General features: G+C 45.8%; 2 protein-coding genes across 2 annotated transcripts in view; one reads left to right on the forward strand and one right to left on the reverse strand.

The window, feature by feature from the left end:
• Positions 1–20,164, forward strand: part of LOC115542969 (NLR family CARD domain-containing protein 3-like) — a 397,473-nt gene that overhangs the window by 170,826 nt on the left and 206,483 nt on the right. The window lies entirely within an intron of this gene.
• LOC115542973 (NLR family CARD domain-containing protein 3-like) lies at positions 2,846–19,138 on the reverse strand. Its single transcript, XM_030355494.1, has 5 exons — positions 19,084–19,138; positions 17,105–17,383; positions 13,249–13,383; positions 8,862–10,653; positions 2,846–3,446 (listed from the first exon to the last, which is right to left on the reverse strand). The coding sequence occupies exons 1-5, from the start codon at positions 19,118–19,120 to the stop codon at positions 3,179–3,181; spliced, it is 2,511 nt and encodes an 836-aa protein (XP_030211354.1). The 5' UTR covers positions 19,121–19,138; the 3' UTR covers positions 2,846–3,178.

Genomic DNA, 20,164 nt, shown 5'->3' on the forward strand with positions numbered 1-20,164 from the left:
TATCCCACAGACCCCTTTGTTATTATGAATAAAATGTAGAATCTGCTTTAAAGCAGGTGTAAATCAGGATTATGACAAAAATGATGAAATCAGAGCCCTTAAGATCAAAACTGGTGATGTTTGAAAATATACAAACATTCAACATCGATAGGTATTTTATATACATTTCAAATAATAAATGTGCTTATCTAACTATGGAAGATCTTAAAGTTTTCTGGTTTATCATGCTATACTTTACAAAAGAGAGGGAGACACAGAGACATGTTTATACATGTGTTTATCCTTGTGTGTGTGTGTTTATACGTTTGTGTGTGTGTATTCCGTATTCCTCCCAGACCGAGGATATATAGATGAGAGAGAGCGAGAGACAATGAGCCACCAGGCCATAACCCCCCTCAGCCCCCCTCAGCCCCGCCGGCCCCCCTCAGCCCCCCTCAGCCCCCCTCAGCCCCGCCGGCCCCCCTCAGCCCCCCTCAGCCCCGCCGGCCCCCCTCAGCTCCGCCGGCCCCCCTCAGCCCCCCTCAGCCCCGCCGGCCCCCCTCAGCCCCCCTCAGCCCCGCCGGCCCCCCTTAGCCCCCCTCAGCCCCCCTCAGCCCCGCCGGCCCCCCTCAGCCCCCCTCAGCCCCGCCGGCCCCCCTCAGCCCCCCTCAGCCCCCCTCAGCCCCGCCGGCCCCCCTCAGCCCCCCTCAGCCCCGCCGGCCCCCCTCAGCCCCCCTCAGCCCCGCCAGCCCCCCTCAGCCCCCCTCAGCCCCGCCGGCCCCCCTCAGCCCCCCTCAGCCCCGCCGGCCCCCCTCAGCCCCCCTCAGCCCCCCTCAGCCCCGCCGGCCCCCCTTCAGCACCCTTCATGTGTGTGCACGCGTCTATGCGTGTATGACAACTTACACAGAGACACTGAGGAGTAGGGCAAGTCGGACCCTAAGGGCATTAACCCCACCCCCAGGAGGAGGTCCTCCTGGGTGAAGGAGGACCAGAAGGTGTGGAGGTGTGTCAGTGTGTCTGAGGACCCTCCTCCACCTGGGGACACTCTGTAGAAGGACAGAGAGCCAGCAGGCCGGTCCAGATACACTCCTACTCTGGTGGAGCCAGCGGGGAGGAGACGGAGGGCTGTCTCTGTATCGTTGTACGTGACAGTGTATTGACCACCATCATAATCATAATCATAATCATAATCATTATCATCATCATCATCAGCAGCAGCAGTAACCAAATCACGACAATGAAGAACCCAGGACTTGTTGTTCCCTCCAAGCAGGCTGTTACCACACCCTCCTCCCCCTGTGATTCCTCTGTATGTCACTCCTATCATAACCTCTCCTTTCCACTCTACCTCCCAGTAACAGCGGCCAGTCAGAGCCTCTCTACCCAACACCTGGTCCCAGTATTCCTCACTCTCATCATATTCCTGAAACAACAGTTTATCTTCAAGCCGCGACACCTTCCTGTTGTCCCTAGATAGAGAGAGGAGTCCCGGGACCGTGTTGGGGTCCAGTGTGAGTTTACAGGCATCTGAGGGAGAACCAGACATGATGAGCTGCTGAACCGCTCTTCATCATCATCATCATCATCATCATCATCATCATCACTAGTACTGTTCTCCTGAGCAAGACATGTGGGGGGGGGGGGGTCATGTGATGTTATGGTAACACAATTGTTACATTAAGTTTCATTATAGTCCGGGACCGGGATCGGGACCAGGAACAGGACCGGGATCGGGACCAGGACCTGATGAGTTGCTGAACCATTCTTCATCATCATCATCATCAGCTTTAGAAATATTTGTGAACATAGGTAAGATCATTTAAGTGAAACTTAAATGTAAATCCCATGTGTGTGTGTGAGTGGCTGACCCATTCAAACATTGAAGCCTAGAAAATGTATAAATTAAATCCACTACCGTAATATTTACACGACGTACACATATGATACATCAAAACGTTCAGCATGATGAGGTCATTGCTCCTATGGAATATCTAAGCTATAGTCAACATACTTTTAAAGATATTAGACTTTGAAAGGTTCCGATACACATCCATTGTAATCCACCCGTGTAAACAACAGACTGAACCAGCTGAGCTCACATACAGGCTGGAAACTAACTGTTGGTACCATAGACCTGGTTCATACATACTATATATAGACATGTACACATACGTACACACACCTATAACAAACATACATCAACACAGGGAAACATAGCTACACAAACGTATGCACAAGTCCACATGCGAATGACGGACGTCACCTCCTGCTGTGTGGATGGACTTTCCATCTCAATAGTGAGTGTGTGATGTGATGAATCAAACGGACACTTACACTTCTTTAGAGCTGGTTTCAGCCTCAACACTCCACCGTGCTCCAAACTGGGGGGGAATCAAAGTGAGAGCAGCATGTTGAAACATTCATCTTCATCATCTGCTGTCTCATCACGTTCTACACAACATGAGTGACAGCTGCCTCTTCAAACCACTTCATCTAACAGCGGCATGAATCCTTGTAGGAGACTTTGTCCCTGAGTGGTGAGCTGTCCTCTCCATACCTGAGAGTGTCCAGTCTCCAGCGTGGATCCTCCAGTCCAGCAGAGAGCAGCGCAGCTGCAGAGTCTCCTGGGTGATTGTAGCTCAGGTCCAGCACTCTCAGATGGGAGGGGTTGGAGCTCAGAGCGGAGGCCAGAGAAGCACAGCCTTCCTGTGTGACCAGGCAGCCAGACAAGCTACACACACACACACACACACACACACACACACACACACACACACACACACACACACACACACACACACACACACACACACACACACACACACACACACACACACACACACACACACACACCATTTATTGTATCTGGTTGAGTGCAGTTTGTACTAAAGTAACCACATTTCTAAAGTGTATTCATTCCATTTGGAGGACAAGCTTTATTGATACTTCATGGAGACAAAGCTGTGTCACCCTGAGAGTCTGAGAACAGGAAGAGGAAGTGGGGAGATGACATCATCACAGACAGCAGAAGTTCCTTCACTTGGATGTGAAACAGGATCTAAAACAAACGCTCCTTTCTCAATAGCTACACCTCAATGAGATATTGTTCAGTTAGAGTCAGGAGAAGTTCGCTGTGTTTGGTACGCTAAGAACGTTTCTTCACCGGATCTAACATTGTGTAGAACCAGGGAGTGTTTTGTCAGCAGGGAAAAGAGCAACAGAAATGCATCAGGCAAGAGCAGCACTTACTGGAATCTAGAATAACCAGTTTGAAGAAGAGGCTGACAACTGACCTGAGAGTTTCCAGTGTACAGTGTGGACTCCCCAGTCCAGCAGAGAGCAGCTTCACTCCTGAATCCTGCAGATCATTGGTACTCATGTCCAGCTCTCTCAGACTAGAGGAGTTGGAACTGAGAACTGAGGCCAGAGCTTCACAGCATCTCTCTGACAGATGACAGCCATTCAGCCTTCAAACAAAATAACACAACATGTGATTAAAATACATGAATAACAAGAAACTGTGTTTAAAATAACTCAATTAATTTTGAAATTATTGGAAGAATTGAATTGTTGAAATCTATTATTAGAGACCGTGGACGGCTTACCGGTAACCTTCCACGAGCCGGGCATGAGGTGCCCGGCTCGTGGAAGGTGATTATTTGAGGTGATTGCCTTGCCTTGAGGTGATTACTTGAGGTGATTATTCCGTTTATTCTACTTCATGCCGGCCAACATAATAAAACAATTCAAATACTTTAATAATTAGCCTTTTTCTTATTATTTCTTGATTGCATGCTTATTAAATGTATACTCTGTTTAAGTTCTTCTCCCTCGAAAAGTAGTTCCCTTTAGAACTACAGTGAATAACGTTAGTTCAGCTGTAGGTAACTCGTTTCTATAGCAACCACACAAGGCTGGATCTGATCACTAGTTTAATAACGTAGTTGCTACATTCGTATCAAGTCAGCTTTAATGACGATCGATCAAACATGCACTCATTGGTTTATTTTTACTATGGACCTCATGTTGGAAATGTATGTGATAGAAAACGATACAAGCGGCGTATTGATCTACTGTGCTCAGTCAGCAGCAAGTAGAACCGACAAGTCAGCGGGCAATATGCCGGATTAATGCACCCCTCCCAGCCAATCAGAATCGAGCATTCTAAAATGAAGTAGAATAAAGAGTTATAGCCCCCCGGAGTTAAGCAGTCTTACTGCCTGCAGAAAGAAGCTCCTCCTCAGTCTCTCAGTCCGAGCTTTAAGGCAGCGTAGGCGTCTGCCTGACTGCAGCAGGGTGAAGAGGCCAGCATCTGGGGGAGAGGCGTCCTGCCTGATTTTCCTGGCTCTTGCCCTCCCCCTCTTGCTGTATGTATATTCCAGGGTGGGGAGGGTTCACCTAATGGTTCGCTCTGCTGAGCGCACCACCCTCTGCAGGGCAGCCCGGTCTCGTGCGGTGCAGCTTCCACACCAGGCTGATCTGCAGCCTGTGAGGATGCTCTCCACAGCTGCAGAGTAGAAGGTCCTCAGGATGGAGGGGGAGACCTTGACCTTCCTCAGCCGCCGGATGGGGAAAGATGCGGATGAATTCCTCAGCATGAGGGGGAATGTAGACCGCCATGGTGATGATTGCTGTGAGCTCAGGGGGCAGGTAGTGTGGACGATACAAGATGGTTAGGTGTTCCTGGTGGGAAGAACAGCCAGTGGAGAGGACGCTGGTATTCCTCGGGTAAAACCATTTCTTGTTTGTCATGAGACAAACTCCGCCGACTTTGGATTTCCCGGAATCTTCCGTTCTATCCATGCGAGCGATGTGGAAGTGCTCGGCTGGTGTGACCGAGTGGTCCGGTATAGAAGGGGACAACCAGGATTCGGTGAAACATAAGATGTTGCCGTCTTTGATGTCCCGCTGGAAAGCAATCCGTGCCCTGATGTCATCCATCTTATTTTCCTACGACTGGACATTCGCGAGCAGAATACTCGGCAACGGAGGATTATATGCCTTGCTTCTCAGTCTGTTCTGGATTCCACCTCGTGGAATTTTATGTTTTAGTAATTAAACAAAAATATATTAGTCAATACATTAGATCCTTATGTTATTGTATATTGTGTGTAAAAAGTATGGTATTTAATAGGTTTTTTTTTTGTAGGGTTTGTGACACAAATCAGCATATAAACTGTAATATCCGCACATAGCCACAAGGGAGCAGGACCAAACATATAAACTGTAATAACCGCCCATAGCCACAAGATGGCAGCACCATCACACATACGAGGAGGCCAGAGGCGGGCGCTCAACACCCTAGCCAATCAGAGCACGTAGTACGTCATAGAGGCCACGCCTGCCCCGTATCTAAGGAGAGAGCTACCCAGAACAGATCAGACACTCTAGAGCAGGCATGTCCAAAGTCCGGCCCGCGGGCCAATCTTGGCACGGGGTTATATTTTATATGGCCCACGGCTCCCTTACGAAAATGTATTATTTATGGCCCGCCAACCCGCCACGTTGCAATTTCCCTTTTCACCACATGGTGGCAGCACCATTCTGGCGCTAACCACATCCGCGACCCCCATGACCCTGACCCATCACCCCCACAGGCAGGCTAATAGAGCTCGTAAGTCGCCATTGCTCATGGGACCTATGAGACCGAAAAAAATGAATGGGAGTCAATGGAGAGAAAGTGATTTTTTTCTGATCCCAGTCTTTATATGCCCCAGGATTATATGCCTTGCTCCTCAGTCTGATCCGGATTCCACCTCGTGGAATTTTGTTTTTTATTAACTAAACAAAAATATTTAGTCAATACATTAGATCCTTATGTTATTGTATATTGGGTGTACAATGTATGGTATTTAATAGTTTTTTTTGTAGGGTTTGTGACACAGATCAGCATATAAACTGTAATATCCACAAATAGCCACAAGGGAGCAGGACCAAACATATGAGCTGTAATAACCACACATAGCCACAAGAGAACAGGTAACCTCATATAAATATCTTGGGACAGCAATCGATTCCACCCTGAATTTTGATTTAAATTGTGAAGCTGTGTTCAAGAAGGGTCTCCAGCGCCTGCACTGTCTGAGGAAGCTTCCCTCTTCTAACATAGACAAAACCATGATGTCTTTGTTTTATTGTGCTTTTATCGAGTAAATCTTAACATTTTCATTAGCATCATGGTTTGGAAACATATCTTGAATCAGAAAGTTTATTGGTGATCCACAGCCGAACATGGAAGCCCTGTACACCAAACAGTTACAGAGGTTATCTCAATCCATTCAAAGTGATAGCACCCATCCTTTAAGCAGTCCTTTCAGCTGCTTTCCTCTAGACAGAGGCTCAAAGTTCCCCAAAGCAGAACCAACCGCTGCAGGAACAGTTTGGTTCCTGCAGCCATTATCTGTACTAATAGATTGTTGCAGCGCCACTAGTGGTGCATAACTTTGTTGCACTTTCTGATGCAATGAGCACCTCTGTGATTTTTGTCTGTGTGTCTGTCTTGTCTCCCGTGAACGCCCTTTTCTTGACCTGCAAACCAAATTTACCTACGGATATGAATAAAGCAACATTGAACATTGAACCTTGAAAATGGCAGCACCATCACCCATACGAGGAGGCCAGAGGCGGGCGCTCAACACCCAATCAGAGCACGTAGTACGTCATAAAGGCTACGCCTGCCCCGTATCTAAGGAGAGAGCTACCCAGAACAGATCAGACACTCTAGAGGCAGATCAGCTATTAGGTGACCAGCTAAGCGTATCTCCACGTGTGCATATACAATACCCCTCCGTTAGCTCCAGATGCCATACCGAACCTTTACCAAATAAAGTGAGTTAAAAGCCATCCTGATTCGATTGCCATTTCTAAAAGAAAACGACAGGTTTGTAAAGCAATTTGTATATTAATGTTACATTTATTGTAGTATATTGTGTATTGTAATGTAATACATGATATCAGTGCATCTATATGTTTTGTATGAGAAGTTGTATTCCAATATTATGTACATTGTGTTGAGAGGAGAAAAATATCAGAGCGAGCAGGAAAACACAAAGAGGGTAAAGACAGCATTTGTGGGCGTAGGGGTGTCAGTTGTGTGCTACTTCACTTTACGTGCGCGGTCAATGAATCGTTTCTGCCTCACAGGCTTTATTGTTGCTCCCGCGATCAGAGAACTGCTGAGCGCAAGTGCAGTTAAAGTGTTTACAATAATGATTTGTGCGCACGGATGTGGTAGTTGTTCGCCTGCAAAAGTCATATTTGCTGGCGCCTTTTGTCAGTGATATGCCGTCATAAACGTTGCAGGCCTGTCTGGGCTCAGTGTTGCAACACAATAGACACTTCGCTCTTAACGCGTGCAAGAAAAGGTCCTGGTACCATTATAGGGAGTGGAGAAGACTGAGGTTTCCATCCAAAACATCCCGACACAAACAGAAACGCGAATAAAACCATCCCCACATACTCTCTGTCCCGTACTCCTTTAACCGTCAAACAACTGAGAAGTAAATGTCTAAACATCATTTAGCTGGGCGGTCTCTAGAGAGAATAAAGTACTCTCCTCCTTTGTCTCTTCCCTCTCTCTCGTGACCTCTCACCCTTCCCCAGATGACCCCGAAGTCTCGATATCAACCCATCCTATTGGTTAAACCCAAATATCATCAATATAACCAAATGTACTGAACATGGTTAAAAATGTTTAAAATAGTGAGTTATCTCTTCAGCCTGGTTTAGCAATATGACAATGTTATTCTGGAACCAATTCATATTTGTGAATAAATGTTTTATAATTTGAATAATGAATACTGGACATAATAAGCTTTGAAAATACATTTTCTTTGACAATGGCAAGTTTCAAATATTTATTTTGATAGACCCTCCAAAATGTTGCTGTTGAGGCTTTGAGGGGGTCTTAAGGGTCCAACTAGAGGTCTCAGACCCTCCCAAGACCCCCTGTATTCCACCCTGCTCTCAACTATCACCGTCCCGTACACGGGAGACACTATCGTTATATTTTGTTTACATGTTTGTTTTTATAATAAAAAAATTGCAAGCATATGGATCTATAACTATATCCACCTCAACAACAAGATGTAGCATTTCTATGATACCAAAGTCATTAATGTGGTCACCACTGATACTGAGTTATCAGCTGAGTAATATAACTGTTCTCTGATATGGATTGTGGTGTATCTGCACATTGATTAAAACTGACCTGAGAGTTTCCAGTGTACAGTGTGGACTCCCCAGTCCAGCAGAGAGCAGCTTCACTCCTGAATCCTGCAGATCATTGAAGCTCAGCTCCAGCTCTCTCAGACTAGAGCTGGAGCTGAGAACTGAGGCCAGAGCTTCACAGCATCTCTCTGACAGATGACAGCCATTGAGCCTTCACACAAAATAAACATGTTAGGAACTGTAAAATAACGTAAACCTTTAAGTTATTCCATAATGAAGGAATTTAATTAGTTTAACAAAAAATACTAAATAATTAGGTGTATAAAAGTTCATTATATATTCAATGTGAAATGTTAAATAGTTCTTTAGTTGAGATTGAAAATGTTTTTAAATGTGTGTATTAAACGATGTAAGTCGCTTTGGATAAAAGCGTCTGCTAAATGCCCTAATTGTAAATTGTAAATGAAAACTACTTCTATGTTCTATTGTTCTGAATACTCTCTCATGTGTACTGTAATACACGTTAATAGGACACCTACAGAGATGTTTTGTATATTATTCTATAACTTAACATAACTTTATTCTGTTGTGAGTAGAATAGTAAAACATGATATGAACTTACAGAGATCTTTTACATATTATTTTAACCTTATGTTTTAGTTGTATGTATATTGTGTAGTGTGTATTTGAATTCCTGTTACGAGTGAACCTACAGAGATGTTTTAGAGGCTTTGACCACTGGCAGCAGCCTCAGAAGACCCTCCTCTGAAGCAGAGTATTTCTTCAGGTCAAACACATCCAGCTCCTCTTCTGATGTCACTAGGATGAAGGCCAGAGCTGACAGTTGAGCAAGAGAGAGAGATTCTCCAGAGAGACTTCCTGATGTCAGGGACTGTTCGATCTCCTTCACTAGAGAACGGTCGTTCAGCTCATTCAGACAGTGGAACAGGTTGATGCTTCTCTCTGGAGAGAGATCTCCATCTATCTTCTCCTTGATGTAAGACACTGTTTTTGTATTGGTCAGTGAGCTAGTTCCTGTCTGTCCCAGCAGACCTCGTAGAACAATCTGATTGGTCTCCAGAGAGAGGCCCAGGAGGAAGCGGAGGAACAAGTCCAGTTGTCCGTTCTTACTCTGTAAGGCCTTGTTCACAGCACTCTGGTAGAGGAGGAGGAGTTTATCTTCCCCAGAGGTGGGTGTTTCTTCTGAGAGCAGATTGACACCATCGTTGATGAAGGACAGAAAGACATAAAGGGCAGCCAGAAACTCCTGGAGGCTCAGATGGACAAAGCAGAACACCTTGTCCTGGTACATCCCGCACTCCTCTTTAAAGATCTGGGTGAACACTCCTGAGTACACTGAGGCTTCTTTGATATCGATGTGACACTCTGCCAGGTCTGCCTCGTAGAAGATCAGGTTGCCTTTCTCCAGCTGGTTAAAAGCCAGTTTTCCCAGAGAAACAATGATCTCCCTGCTCTCTGAACTCCAGTGTGGATCTGTTTCAGATCTCCCATGGTACTTCCTGTCCCCCAGCATGGACTGAACCCTCAGGAAGTGGCTGTACATCTGAGTCACGGTCCTGGGCATCTTTTCTCCTCTCTTGGATGTTTTTAAGATGTCCTCCAGAACTGTAGCAGTGATCCAACAGAAGACTGGGATGTGACACATGATGTGGAGGCTTCTTGATTTCTTGACGTGGGAGATGATTGTGTTGGACAGCGTCTCGTCTTTGAATCTCTTCCTGAAGTACTCCTCCTTCTGTGGGTCGTTGAACCCCCTCACCTCTGTCACCATGTCAACACAGTCAGCAGGGATCCGATCAGCTGCTGCAGGGCGTGTGGTTATCCAGATGCGAGCAGAGGGAAGCAGTTTGCCCCTGATGAGGTTTGTCAGCAGCACGTCCACCGTGGTGGACTTTGTGACATCAGTCCAGATCGGGTTGTTCTGGAAGTCCAGAGGAAGTCGACACTCATCCAGACCATCCAAGATGAAGACAACGTTGAACCGGTCATATCTGCAGATTCCTGCTTCTTTGGTCTCAATATAGAAATAATGAAGAAATTCCACCAAGCTAAATTCTTCCCCTTTTAGTAAATTCAGGTCTCTGAAAGTGAAGAGAAACGTGAAGAGTATGTCTTGGTTGGCTTCGTCTTCAGCCCAGTCCAGAGTGAACTTGTGTGTTAAAATGGTTTTACCAATGCCGGCCACTCCAGTTGTCATTATTGTCCTGATTGGTTTATGTGGTTCATCTTGTCCAGGTAAGTGTTTAAAGATGTCTTCACATCTGATTGGTGTTTCCTCCTTGGATGGTTTCCTGAAAGCTGCTTCAGTCAGTCTGACCTCATGTTCCTTGTTGACCTCTCCAATGCCTCTCTCTGTGATGTAGAGCTCTGTGTAGATCTCATTCAGACGTGTTGAACGTCCTGCTTTAGCGATTCCCTCAAACACACAGCAGGAATTCTTCAAACGAGACTTGATTTCATCTCTGCACTCGAAAGCAGCAGATCCTGAATGAGAAAAACAACAGAAGTCATCAGTTAGTGTATGGTGACAGTGGGAACATGTCAATATTTCCTTAAATAATAAACTTCATAATATTTAGTGGCTTCATAACTTGTGGTCAGAGAAGCTGGTTGTGACAAAGACTGCATGTTACAGATTAAAATGTTCACGACCATTTCGTTTTTCCTCAATAATATGATAGGCTGTGTGCATAGGAGGGGTTAAGATCAGCAGGGGGAGACCCAGGTAGGAGGGGGTAAGAACAGTGAGGAGACCTAGGTAGGAGGGGGTAAGAACAGTGAGGAGAACCAGGTAGGAGGGGGTAAGAACAGTGAGGAGACCCAGGTAGGAGGGGGTAAGAACAGTGAGGAGACCCAGGTAGGAGGGGGTAAGAACAGTGAGGAGAACCAGGTAGGAGGGGGTAAGAACAGTGAGGAGACCCAGGTAGGAGGGGGTAAGAACAGTGAGGAGACCCAGGTAGAAGGGGGTAAGAACAGTGATGAGACCCAGGTAGGAGGGGTTAAGAACAGTGAGGGGACCCAGGTAGGAGGGGGTAAGAACAGTGAGGAGACCCAGGTAGGAGGGGGTAAGAACAGTGAGGAGACCCAGGTAGGAGGGGGTAAGAACAGTGAGGAGACCCAGGTAGGAGGGGGTAAGAACAGTGAGGAGACCCAGGTAGGAGGGGGTAAGAACAGTAGTGAGGAGACCCAGGTAGGAGGGGGTAAGAACAGTAGTGAGGAGACCCAGGTAGGAGGGGGTAAGAACAGTAGTGATAAGACCCAGGTAGGAGGGGGTAAGAACAGTGAGGAGACCCAGGTAGGAGGGGGTAAGAACAGTGAGGAGACCCAGGCAGGAGGGGGTAAGAACAGTGAGGAGACCCAGGTAGGAGGGGGTAAGTACAGTGAGGAGACCCAGGTAGGAGGGGGTAAGAACAGTGAGGAGACCCAGGTAGGAGGGGGTAAGAACAGTGAGGAGACCCAGGTAGGAGGGGGTAAGAACAGTGAGGAGACCCAGGTAGGAGGGGGTAAGAACAGTGAGGAGACCCAGGTAGGAGGGGGTAAGAACAGTGAGGAGACCCAGGTAGGAGGGGGTAAGAACAGTGAGGAGACCCAGGTAGGAGGGGGAAAGAACAGTGAGGAGACCCAGGTAGGAGGGGGTAAGAACAGTGAGGAGACCCAGGTAGGAGGGGGTAAGAACAGCAGTGAGGAGACCCAGGTAGGAGGGGGTAAGAACAGTGAGGAGACCCAGGCAGGAGGGGGTAAGAACAGTGAGGAGACCCAGGCAGGAGGGGGTAAGAACAGTGAGGAGACCCAGGTAGGAGGGGGTAAGTACAGTGAGGAGACCCAGGTAGGAGGGGGTAAGAACAGTGAGGAGACCCAGGTAGGAGGGGGTAAGAACAGTGAGGAGACCCAGGTAGGAGGGGGTAAGAACAGTGAGGAGACCCAGGTAGGAGGGGGTAAGAACAGCAGTGAGGAGACCCAGGTAGGAGGGGGTAAGAACAGCAGTGAGGAGACCCAGGTAGGAGGGGGTAAGAACAATGAGGAGACCCAGGTAGGAGGGGGTAAGAACAGCAGTGAGGAGACCCAGGTAGGAGGGGGTAAGAACAGTGAGGAGACCCAGGTAGGAGGGGGTAAGAACAGTGAGGAGACCCAGGTAGGAGGGGGTAAGAACAGCAGTGAGGAGACCCAGGTAGGAGGGGGTAAGAACAGTGAGGAGACCCAGGTTGGAGGGGGTAAGAACAGTGAGGAGACCCAGGTAGGAGGGGGTAAGAACAGTGAGGAGACCCAGGTAGGAGGGGGTAAGAACAGCAGTGAGGAGACCCAGGTAGGAGGGGGTAAGAACAGCAGTGAGGAGACCCAGGTAGGAGGGGGTAAGAACAGTGAGGAGACCCAGGTAGGAGGGGGTAAGAACAGTGAGGAGACCCAGGTAGGAGGGGGTAAGAACAGTGAGGAGACCCAGGTAGGAGGGGGTAAGAGCAGTGAGGAGACCCAGGTAGGAGGGGGTAAGAACAGCAGTGAGGAGACCCAGGTAGGAGGGGGTAAGAACAGCAGTGAGGAGACCCAGGTAGGAGGGGGTTAGAACAGTGAGGAGATCCAGGTAGGAGGGGGTAAGAACAGCAGTGAGGAGACCCAGGTAGGAGGGGGTAAGAACAGCAGTGAGGAGACCCAGGTAGGAGGGGGTAAGAACAGTGAGGAGACCCAGGTAGGAGGGGGTAAGAACAGTGAGGAGACCCAGGTAGGAGGGGGTAAGAACAGTGAGGAGACCCAGGTAGGAGGGGGTAAGAACAGTGAGGAGACCCAGGTAGGAGGGGGTAAGAACAGTGAGGAGACCCAGGTAGGAGGGGGTAAGAACAGCAGCACAACGGGGATACGAGGGGAACCCACGGTAGGGGGTCATTACAGCGAGCAGGCCAGTGGGAACACATGTGTTTTGAGGAGATTTGAATCTTGTTAGGGTGTCTCTTTCAGTTCAGCTCAGAGCCCTAGCAAATAAAACGTGTTTTAAAATGTTAAAAGATGAACTACGCATTCATCTGGTGAGCAAACCATGACATAGAGGGTAATGCAGGTAGAGTAATAAGTCCTACAACTTGAACTCACCCAGCGTGTTACCAGGCCCGTCAAGTGGAACAGACGACTTCCCGTCCATAGGGCCGGACAACTCAGACTCGGGCAAGCTCCCCCGGCCACTACTGCCTGACGTAATCAGACCAGCACATTGATTCCTGACTTGTTCTGAAAGACAAATCCATAGAATTTGAATGGATACCATAATTGTAAAACAACATTGCGTTCTTGGTCGGCTCTGCTGCTTGCCGCTCCTCGCTCCAATGCCAAAATTAATTCTGGGGCATCTGTGCTGCCAAGTTCCTACAAGATACCAACCGGTGCATCCTGGGTAAAATGGGTGTGTAGAAAACACTTATGACCATTCATTGCAAAATGCAAACTTGGGACAGTACTGGGACTGCGACAAATGACGTATCACAAAGAACCAACAACACAAGTACAGACAAGAACGCAGAAGGCCAAATGCATTTACAATCCAGTGTTTCCCATACATAGACCATTCTGTGGCGCGGCGCCACAGAATCAACATCGAGCGCCACGAATTGATTGTCTTTTTTTTTTCGCGATTTGGAAATCTAAAAATCGTTCCGTTCAATCATCTCCGCATAGCATTTGTTCTTCCTGTTATTCTCGTTCAAACACACACACACACACACACACACACACACACACACACACACACACACACACACACACACACACACACACACACACACACACACACACACACACACACACACACACACACACACACACACACACACACACAGATGTCACCCGTCGCTTAGCAACCGGAAACGCTGGGGGTCATAAGTTACCGGACTACTGTAACTACTACGGAGTGATAATAACAAAGATGTGAATCAGGCAATAAATCCAATTTCCTTGACAGCGGTAAAGTTCGGTGTGCATTAAAGTACAGACGGAGTGACCCAATTGCGAACTACTGCAGCTGCTCTAAGTTAAACCCCAAACTAATCGGAATAAGTGTTTATAGCGGACTACACCACCTCTTCTATTCCACATAGAATTTTATTCCGAACAGATAATTGTATTCCGATTGAGGCGTATATATACGATACTTTTCTATTCCGATTGAGCTGTTCTACCACATCTATGCGGATCAGATGTGTCCGCATGTAAACGCGGAGTTACGTGCACACTCACTGACGGCTGATTCGCCCGCTCCTCCTGTCCACGCGCAATGCTTGAGGTCAATGGAAAAATATATTTGGCACAGAGAAGACGGTCAGCGACATTTGCAGTTTACCAAAGGTTAGTATGATATACTGTGGTCTAACAGTCAGAAAAGGTAATATTAGCTTTATGAGCTCAACGTTATTGATATTATACATCCCGCACCCGTCATCATAGACAACGTCGTTGGTAACGCAGCGAACACTGCGATTAAGATGAAATGCGGTTATAGTTTAGATAGGCCTATACGGTGCCCATATCAAAAAGAATAGAAAACATTTATTAAATTTTATTCTTAATATTATTTTATTCTGATTCTGAATGTTTGTTGCTTTAATCCAGAGTATTGAAAAGTTTTTTCTGCGGCAAAAAAGGCCTCGTCCAGACGACGCGGAGCAGCTTGAGGAGGTAGTTAGCTTAGTCTGAAATGAAATTAAGTTGAACAGTCAAATGGCAGTGGCTAGTAAATGTTTATTAAATATATAATACATTTATTTCGAATGTTTCTAGGCATCAAACAGTGCTGAACAACCCAGTGCTTCTCAGGGGCCGGGCTGTTCAGGAGAGATACTGATTAATATAGGCCAGGAGGACCGCAGACAAAATGTTGCTGAAACGACAGGTGAGGTGGAAACAGATTAGTGTAGATTTTAACTTTAAAAAAATCAGAGTAGGGAAAGTCATTTCGATCCTTCTGTTCCTGGTAGAGAAAATGTGCTGATCTGTTCATTGTAGGTCATCCAACACTACATTACTGGCCTGGAGACAGAACTGAAAAGGAGGTTCCAGGAGCTGGACATCCTAGGAGCCTTCCATGTCCTTAGACCGACTGAGGTCTAAGGACATGCCCTCCCTGACAATATGTGCATTGCACACCTGCAGATTCTGGCAAAAAACATCTGTCCAGACCAAGAAAAGGTGCTCCTCCAAAAGTGGTTTTCTTTCAAAAACCATATCATAACAGGGTCATTAGAGGTAAGTGAAAATCTCTCTCTCTCTCTCTCTCTTTCTCTCTTTCTCTTATGTGCTATATCTTTCATTGAAGAACAAGAGCCAGGAGGAGCTCCTGACTCTGCTGGCGAGTGAGTACGATGAGTGGTTAGACCTCTACCCCTGCCTCAGTCTCCTTGCCAGCATTGCCCTGATTGTCTCAGTCTCTTCTGTGAATTGCGAGCGGGATTTCTCCGCTATGAATAGGGTAAGCATATAGAAATTCACTATTCCTTAGTATATTTCTTGAAGTAATGGGCATTTTAATACTTTATTGATAATACATTTGATTTTATCCCCAGATAAAAACAGACCTCAGGAACAGGCTTCAAGGGGAACACCTGGCAGCCTGCTTAAGAATCTCCATAAATGGGCCAGAACCGAATGAGGTTCCTTATGATCGGGCACTTGAGTTATTTTTCAGGAACCCACGTAGAATTAAATGTTCTGATGGGGCATGCAAGCTTTGCACATTAGGCTAATGCAGTTTCATTATTTTAGTTAGTTGCCTTGTTGTACCTAGTAGTACATTGTTACTATTTATTTTATTTTTCCTAAAAAAGTTAAATATTTGTTCAGGTTCGTCTTGAGTTTATTTGTACTTGAAATAAAAACCTCCAGCTTTAGTTGTCTGTTGCAATTCATTCCTTGAATGTCACAGAATCAAAAGTTCCGGTAAAAACTAAACTTGTGCGCTGACGCCGCCGTGCCGTGCCGCGTCCCCCCCGCGCACCACACATTGGTCCTTGGTCTGTGGGAAACACTGTCAATCATAAACTTTAAAATGATTGATCACAAGTGCAGGAAGGGCAAAATGCTCAACAGTGACAGACAGCCAGAGGAGTCACTATAGGTAACTACAGTGCAGGCCCATTGGGGCCCGGAGCTCAGAGGGACCCGTAGTCTAGGCCCCACGGTGAGTGGTCTCATGGCCCAGTCAGGGCAGCTGCACGTGTTGGCAGGGCCTGGTGCTGGAGCACTGATCGCCTCAAGTACCTTAGCAAAAAAGTATTATTTCAGCATTTGCATATGAAGTACCTAAACTGCGTTCCCATCACATGCTGGTTCATTCCAGCTTTCACAAGTTAATTTATTAGTTGAAAAGACGAATCGATCTCAACAGTTTGGGATTCTGGGATATTCTTTATGTTGACTGATAGTAATCCAATGCTACGACTTGACTGATGTTGGTCCACAGTTGTCATCCCTTACGAGATTATTTTCTTTTATGTGAGGGAAAGACGTGACTATCGTGGTGAAAATGAGCGCTCCATCATTTAGCGGCCATCAATCAGTCACTCAACCCTAACCCGTTACTGTTTTGGGGAATACATGTGCAGAGGTTGAATAAACCATTTTGTGCTTCCTGGAAGGGGTCTGGAAGGAGAAATACTAAATATAGATTTAGTATTGCCACTTTTAAAAATGGGTGTGAGGGGTTAAGGTGAGGGCTACCAAACTATAAAAGCTATCCTGTCAAACTAGCAATAACACCATTGAGCCAAGGAATACAGCAGCACTAAGTAAAACCCCTACCTCTCAAAAAAGGTAAAATGTATTGCACACAAATGCAATCCCGAGTGGATGATAATGAATCACTGGATCCCAGTGGATTAAAGGACAAAGAAGCTCCCCTCTTGTCAAAACAAAGCTGGCAGAGACCGTTTCTTTAAAAAGTAGATTCATGGTAACAACTCACCCACACCAGCAAGAGAAGAGATCAGACCCAGGGTGGAGCATAAGTGTTTGTCCCTCTTCTTCATACTATCGATCATCATCTGACTTGCTCTCTCCCCTTTACCGATCACCATGTCGATCAGACAACGTGCTCGGTCCGCTCTGATCTTCAGGCCCTCCATCACAGAGTCCTTTTCCTCAGTATTGAACACCTGCTGCTGCCAAAGGTCATCCAGGAGACCTTTGATAACTGGGTCTGAGACTCTGTCCACGAATTTAGAACGGATAGTTCCAAGCTCCTCTGGAAGAGAAATCAAGGGGCAATATTAAATGACAATGAGCAAACACGATAGTTGACTCATTAAACTCGTCTTTATTGGGGTAAAGATAAAACCGTTTGTTGCACCAACTTGTTAACTCACAACATAAAAAAAGTCCTTAAAACGAACAACCTTGATAGTTAATTTAAATATTGTTTCTAGTTCAGATCAATAATTCTAAAAACCCATGCCTATCATACAGCAAAATTCAACAGTTTGTCCCTTGTGCATTAAGATAAACAAAGCTTACCTTCCAGTTCATAGTAACGTGGCTTTGCGCCGATTCCATATACTTTAGAATATACTTTGGTTTTTCCCTCACTCTTCCTTGAGGCTAACGCCTGATTTTTTATAGGTTAGAATATCTTCTTCGACATTTCGAATGACTACATTATGAATAGTGTCTATTCTATGACGTGTGTTTCATGCGTGCAGATTAACCATCATCAACGATCTAGTGTAGAGGTTAATCCTATTTCCTATCACTTTAATCTGTAGAAGAGCTTTTGTCCAAACAAGATCTGACAAAAGGGTTTACTTAGAGGAACCCTCTCATGACCTGCTGGTATCTTTACACTTTTCAGCTTACATTGGTTTTAATCTTTTAGTTGTAGGCTGTAAGCAAACAGTAAACCAATATTTTTTGGCTATATCGGAAAGTTTGTTGACATCTTTACATTATAATCCTTGTTTCAGTTTATCAATACTTTGACAACTGGTCAACAACAGTATCTTTTATTAATATAAAGGTTTCTGACTGATCCAACACAGGGCATAATCCAACACAGAGATTTGGATCGTAAACTTTGCTGGAGCACATTTCTCTCATGTAAAAATAAGAAAAATCGAAAAAATAATAAATTCTATCTGGCAGTCAGATCACCACTGGTTTAATTTTTTAATTACAATTATTTGGACGATTGAGTGCATGCAGGTGAGGGGGAAGGCATCTTGAGTGAGGGGCGCTGCCCTGCGAAAGCCATAACTGTAACCTTGAAACGGCTAAATATAGGCTGGTCTTTCGTTATATTTGCCCCAGACTATGCTTCAATAGTGATTAAACAATGATTAAAAAGGCCTATTGTGATGGAAGTATTCTCTTGCTTAGTCTCATGCGCTGTCATGGTAGTTTCGCTTGCTCGCACACACTCTAAAAAATCATTATCAATTAGCTGCTATGTGCTGATTAGCAATTCTGCTAATCTTGAGTCAGCCTCTACAGCTGTTGTAAAGTTCATAAAAAGCGTGGGAGCGGTTTAGGCTGTGTATGTCAACCGTGGCGGAATAATAATAATAATAATAATAAAACTAACAATTACAATAGGTTGCCTTCGTACTTTGTGCTTGGCCAAGCTGAATCAAACCATTTAACCTGATACCCCACATAACCCTAAATATATCTGGATCAAACCATTTAACCCCCAAGAGGTAAGATGTCTCCATATGAAGTTCAAAAGTAATTTAGTCCGAACAGGACAAATAAGAGTCTCATACTGCTCCTTAAAATTCGAATTTCTTCTCTACTTCAAAGTTAGAGACTCTTCTGCTCTTCATAATAGTCCCCTCTGTCTTCAAAGTAAGAGTGTCTCCTGCTCTTCATGATAATAGTCCCCTCTGTCTTCAAAGTAAGAGTCTCTTCATGATAATAATCCCCTCGGTCTTCAAAGTAAGAGTCTCTTACCGCCCCACAGTGGGTCAGCCAGTTCCTCCTGGTTCATCTCCAGCTCTGTTTGATGCTGCTGTACAGACTGAGCACTGGTAACCTTTGACCTCTCCTGGCGTCTGTGGAGAACACACACACACACACACACACACACACACACACACACACACACACACACACACACACACACACACACACACACACACACACACACACACACACACACACACACACACACACTCTTACTACACTCTTACTTTCCAGCTTTTAAGTCCTTAATTATCTCAATAAGATATTATAACTTGTTACTGAGATGTAATTACTGGCTCTCAGTAACCTTAGGCTTGAAACTAGAATGACAGAATGACAAATCAGTTTTGATCAACTCTGACGTACCAAACTGTTTTGTCAAAGTCTGAGTCTTATTTGAGCATGTTATCTTTTCCTTCCCTTATATTAAGAACAGACAATAACCAAATAGAAGTCACTATTTTAGCGTCAATCTTGAGCACAGAAGATGTAGGTCATGTAGACAGAAACACAGTAGAGAACAAAGACAGAACCCTGTTCATATCAGGGGAGCCTTTAAAGGAGAACTCAGGTGATTTTTAACCCCATTAGGCAGAGATCTGCCCTGGCTGCCGGCGATACGGAATAGCTATAACGCTAACCTATGGGGGCAAACTCTTTAGCCGCTTTTGGGGCTTCTAAATACATTCAGAAAAGCCTTCCAAGACCCATGTAACACGAGTTGGGTCCTCACGAGTTGGGTCCTTAGGAGACAACACTGTGCTCGATTAACTCAAATAGTGTGGCGCAACATTACAAACTTAGTGTTTTTGCATGGAGTCACTCACCTCAGATTACCCCGTTGACCTATCCAGAACGCCCCTACTAGTCGACAGCAGGACGGATGTTCGTGGATGCACAGCCTCTGACTAGCGGCTGGGAGCGCATCCGTTCTGCTGTCGGCTAGTGAGGGTGTTCTGGATACGTCAACGGGGTAATCTGAGGTGAGCAAAAACACAAAGTTTATACTGTTTCACTCAGGTCAGATGTATTGCTCTTCATGAGTTTCTGCTCTGGCTGTTCACGTTGT

Source organism: Gadus morhua, chromosome 4 (assembly GCF_902167405.1).
Source record: "Gadus morhua chromosome 4, gadMor3.0, whole genome shotgun sequence".
Classification (NCBI taxonomy): Eukaryota; Metazoa; Chordata; class Actinopteri; order Gadiformes; family Gadidae; genus Gadus; species Gadus morhua.

Bases quoted from the DNA above. Each gene is read 5' to 3' on its own strand.
- LOC115542973 (XM_030355494.1), bottom strand. From the start codon at position 19,120: ATGAACCAGGAGGAACTGGCTGACCCACTGTGGGGCG. The intron at 17,384-19,083 runs GTAAGAGACTCT...TTTCTCTTCCAG, and splicing joins GGCTGACCCACTGTGGGGCG to AGGAGCTTGGAACTATCCGT. The intron at 10,654-13,248 runs GTGAGTTCAAGT...TTTCTCATTCAG, and splicing joins CGGGCCTGGTAACACGCTGG to GATCTGCTGCTTTCGAGTGC.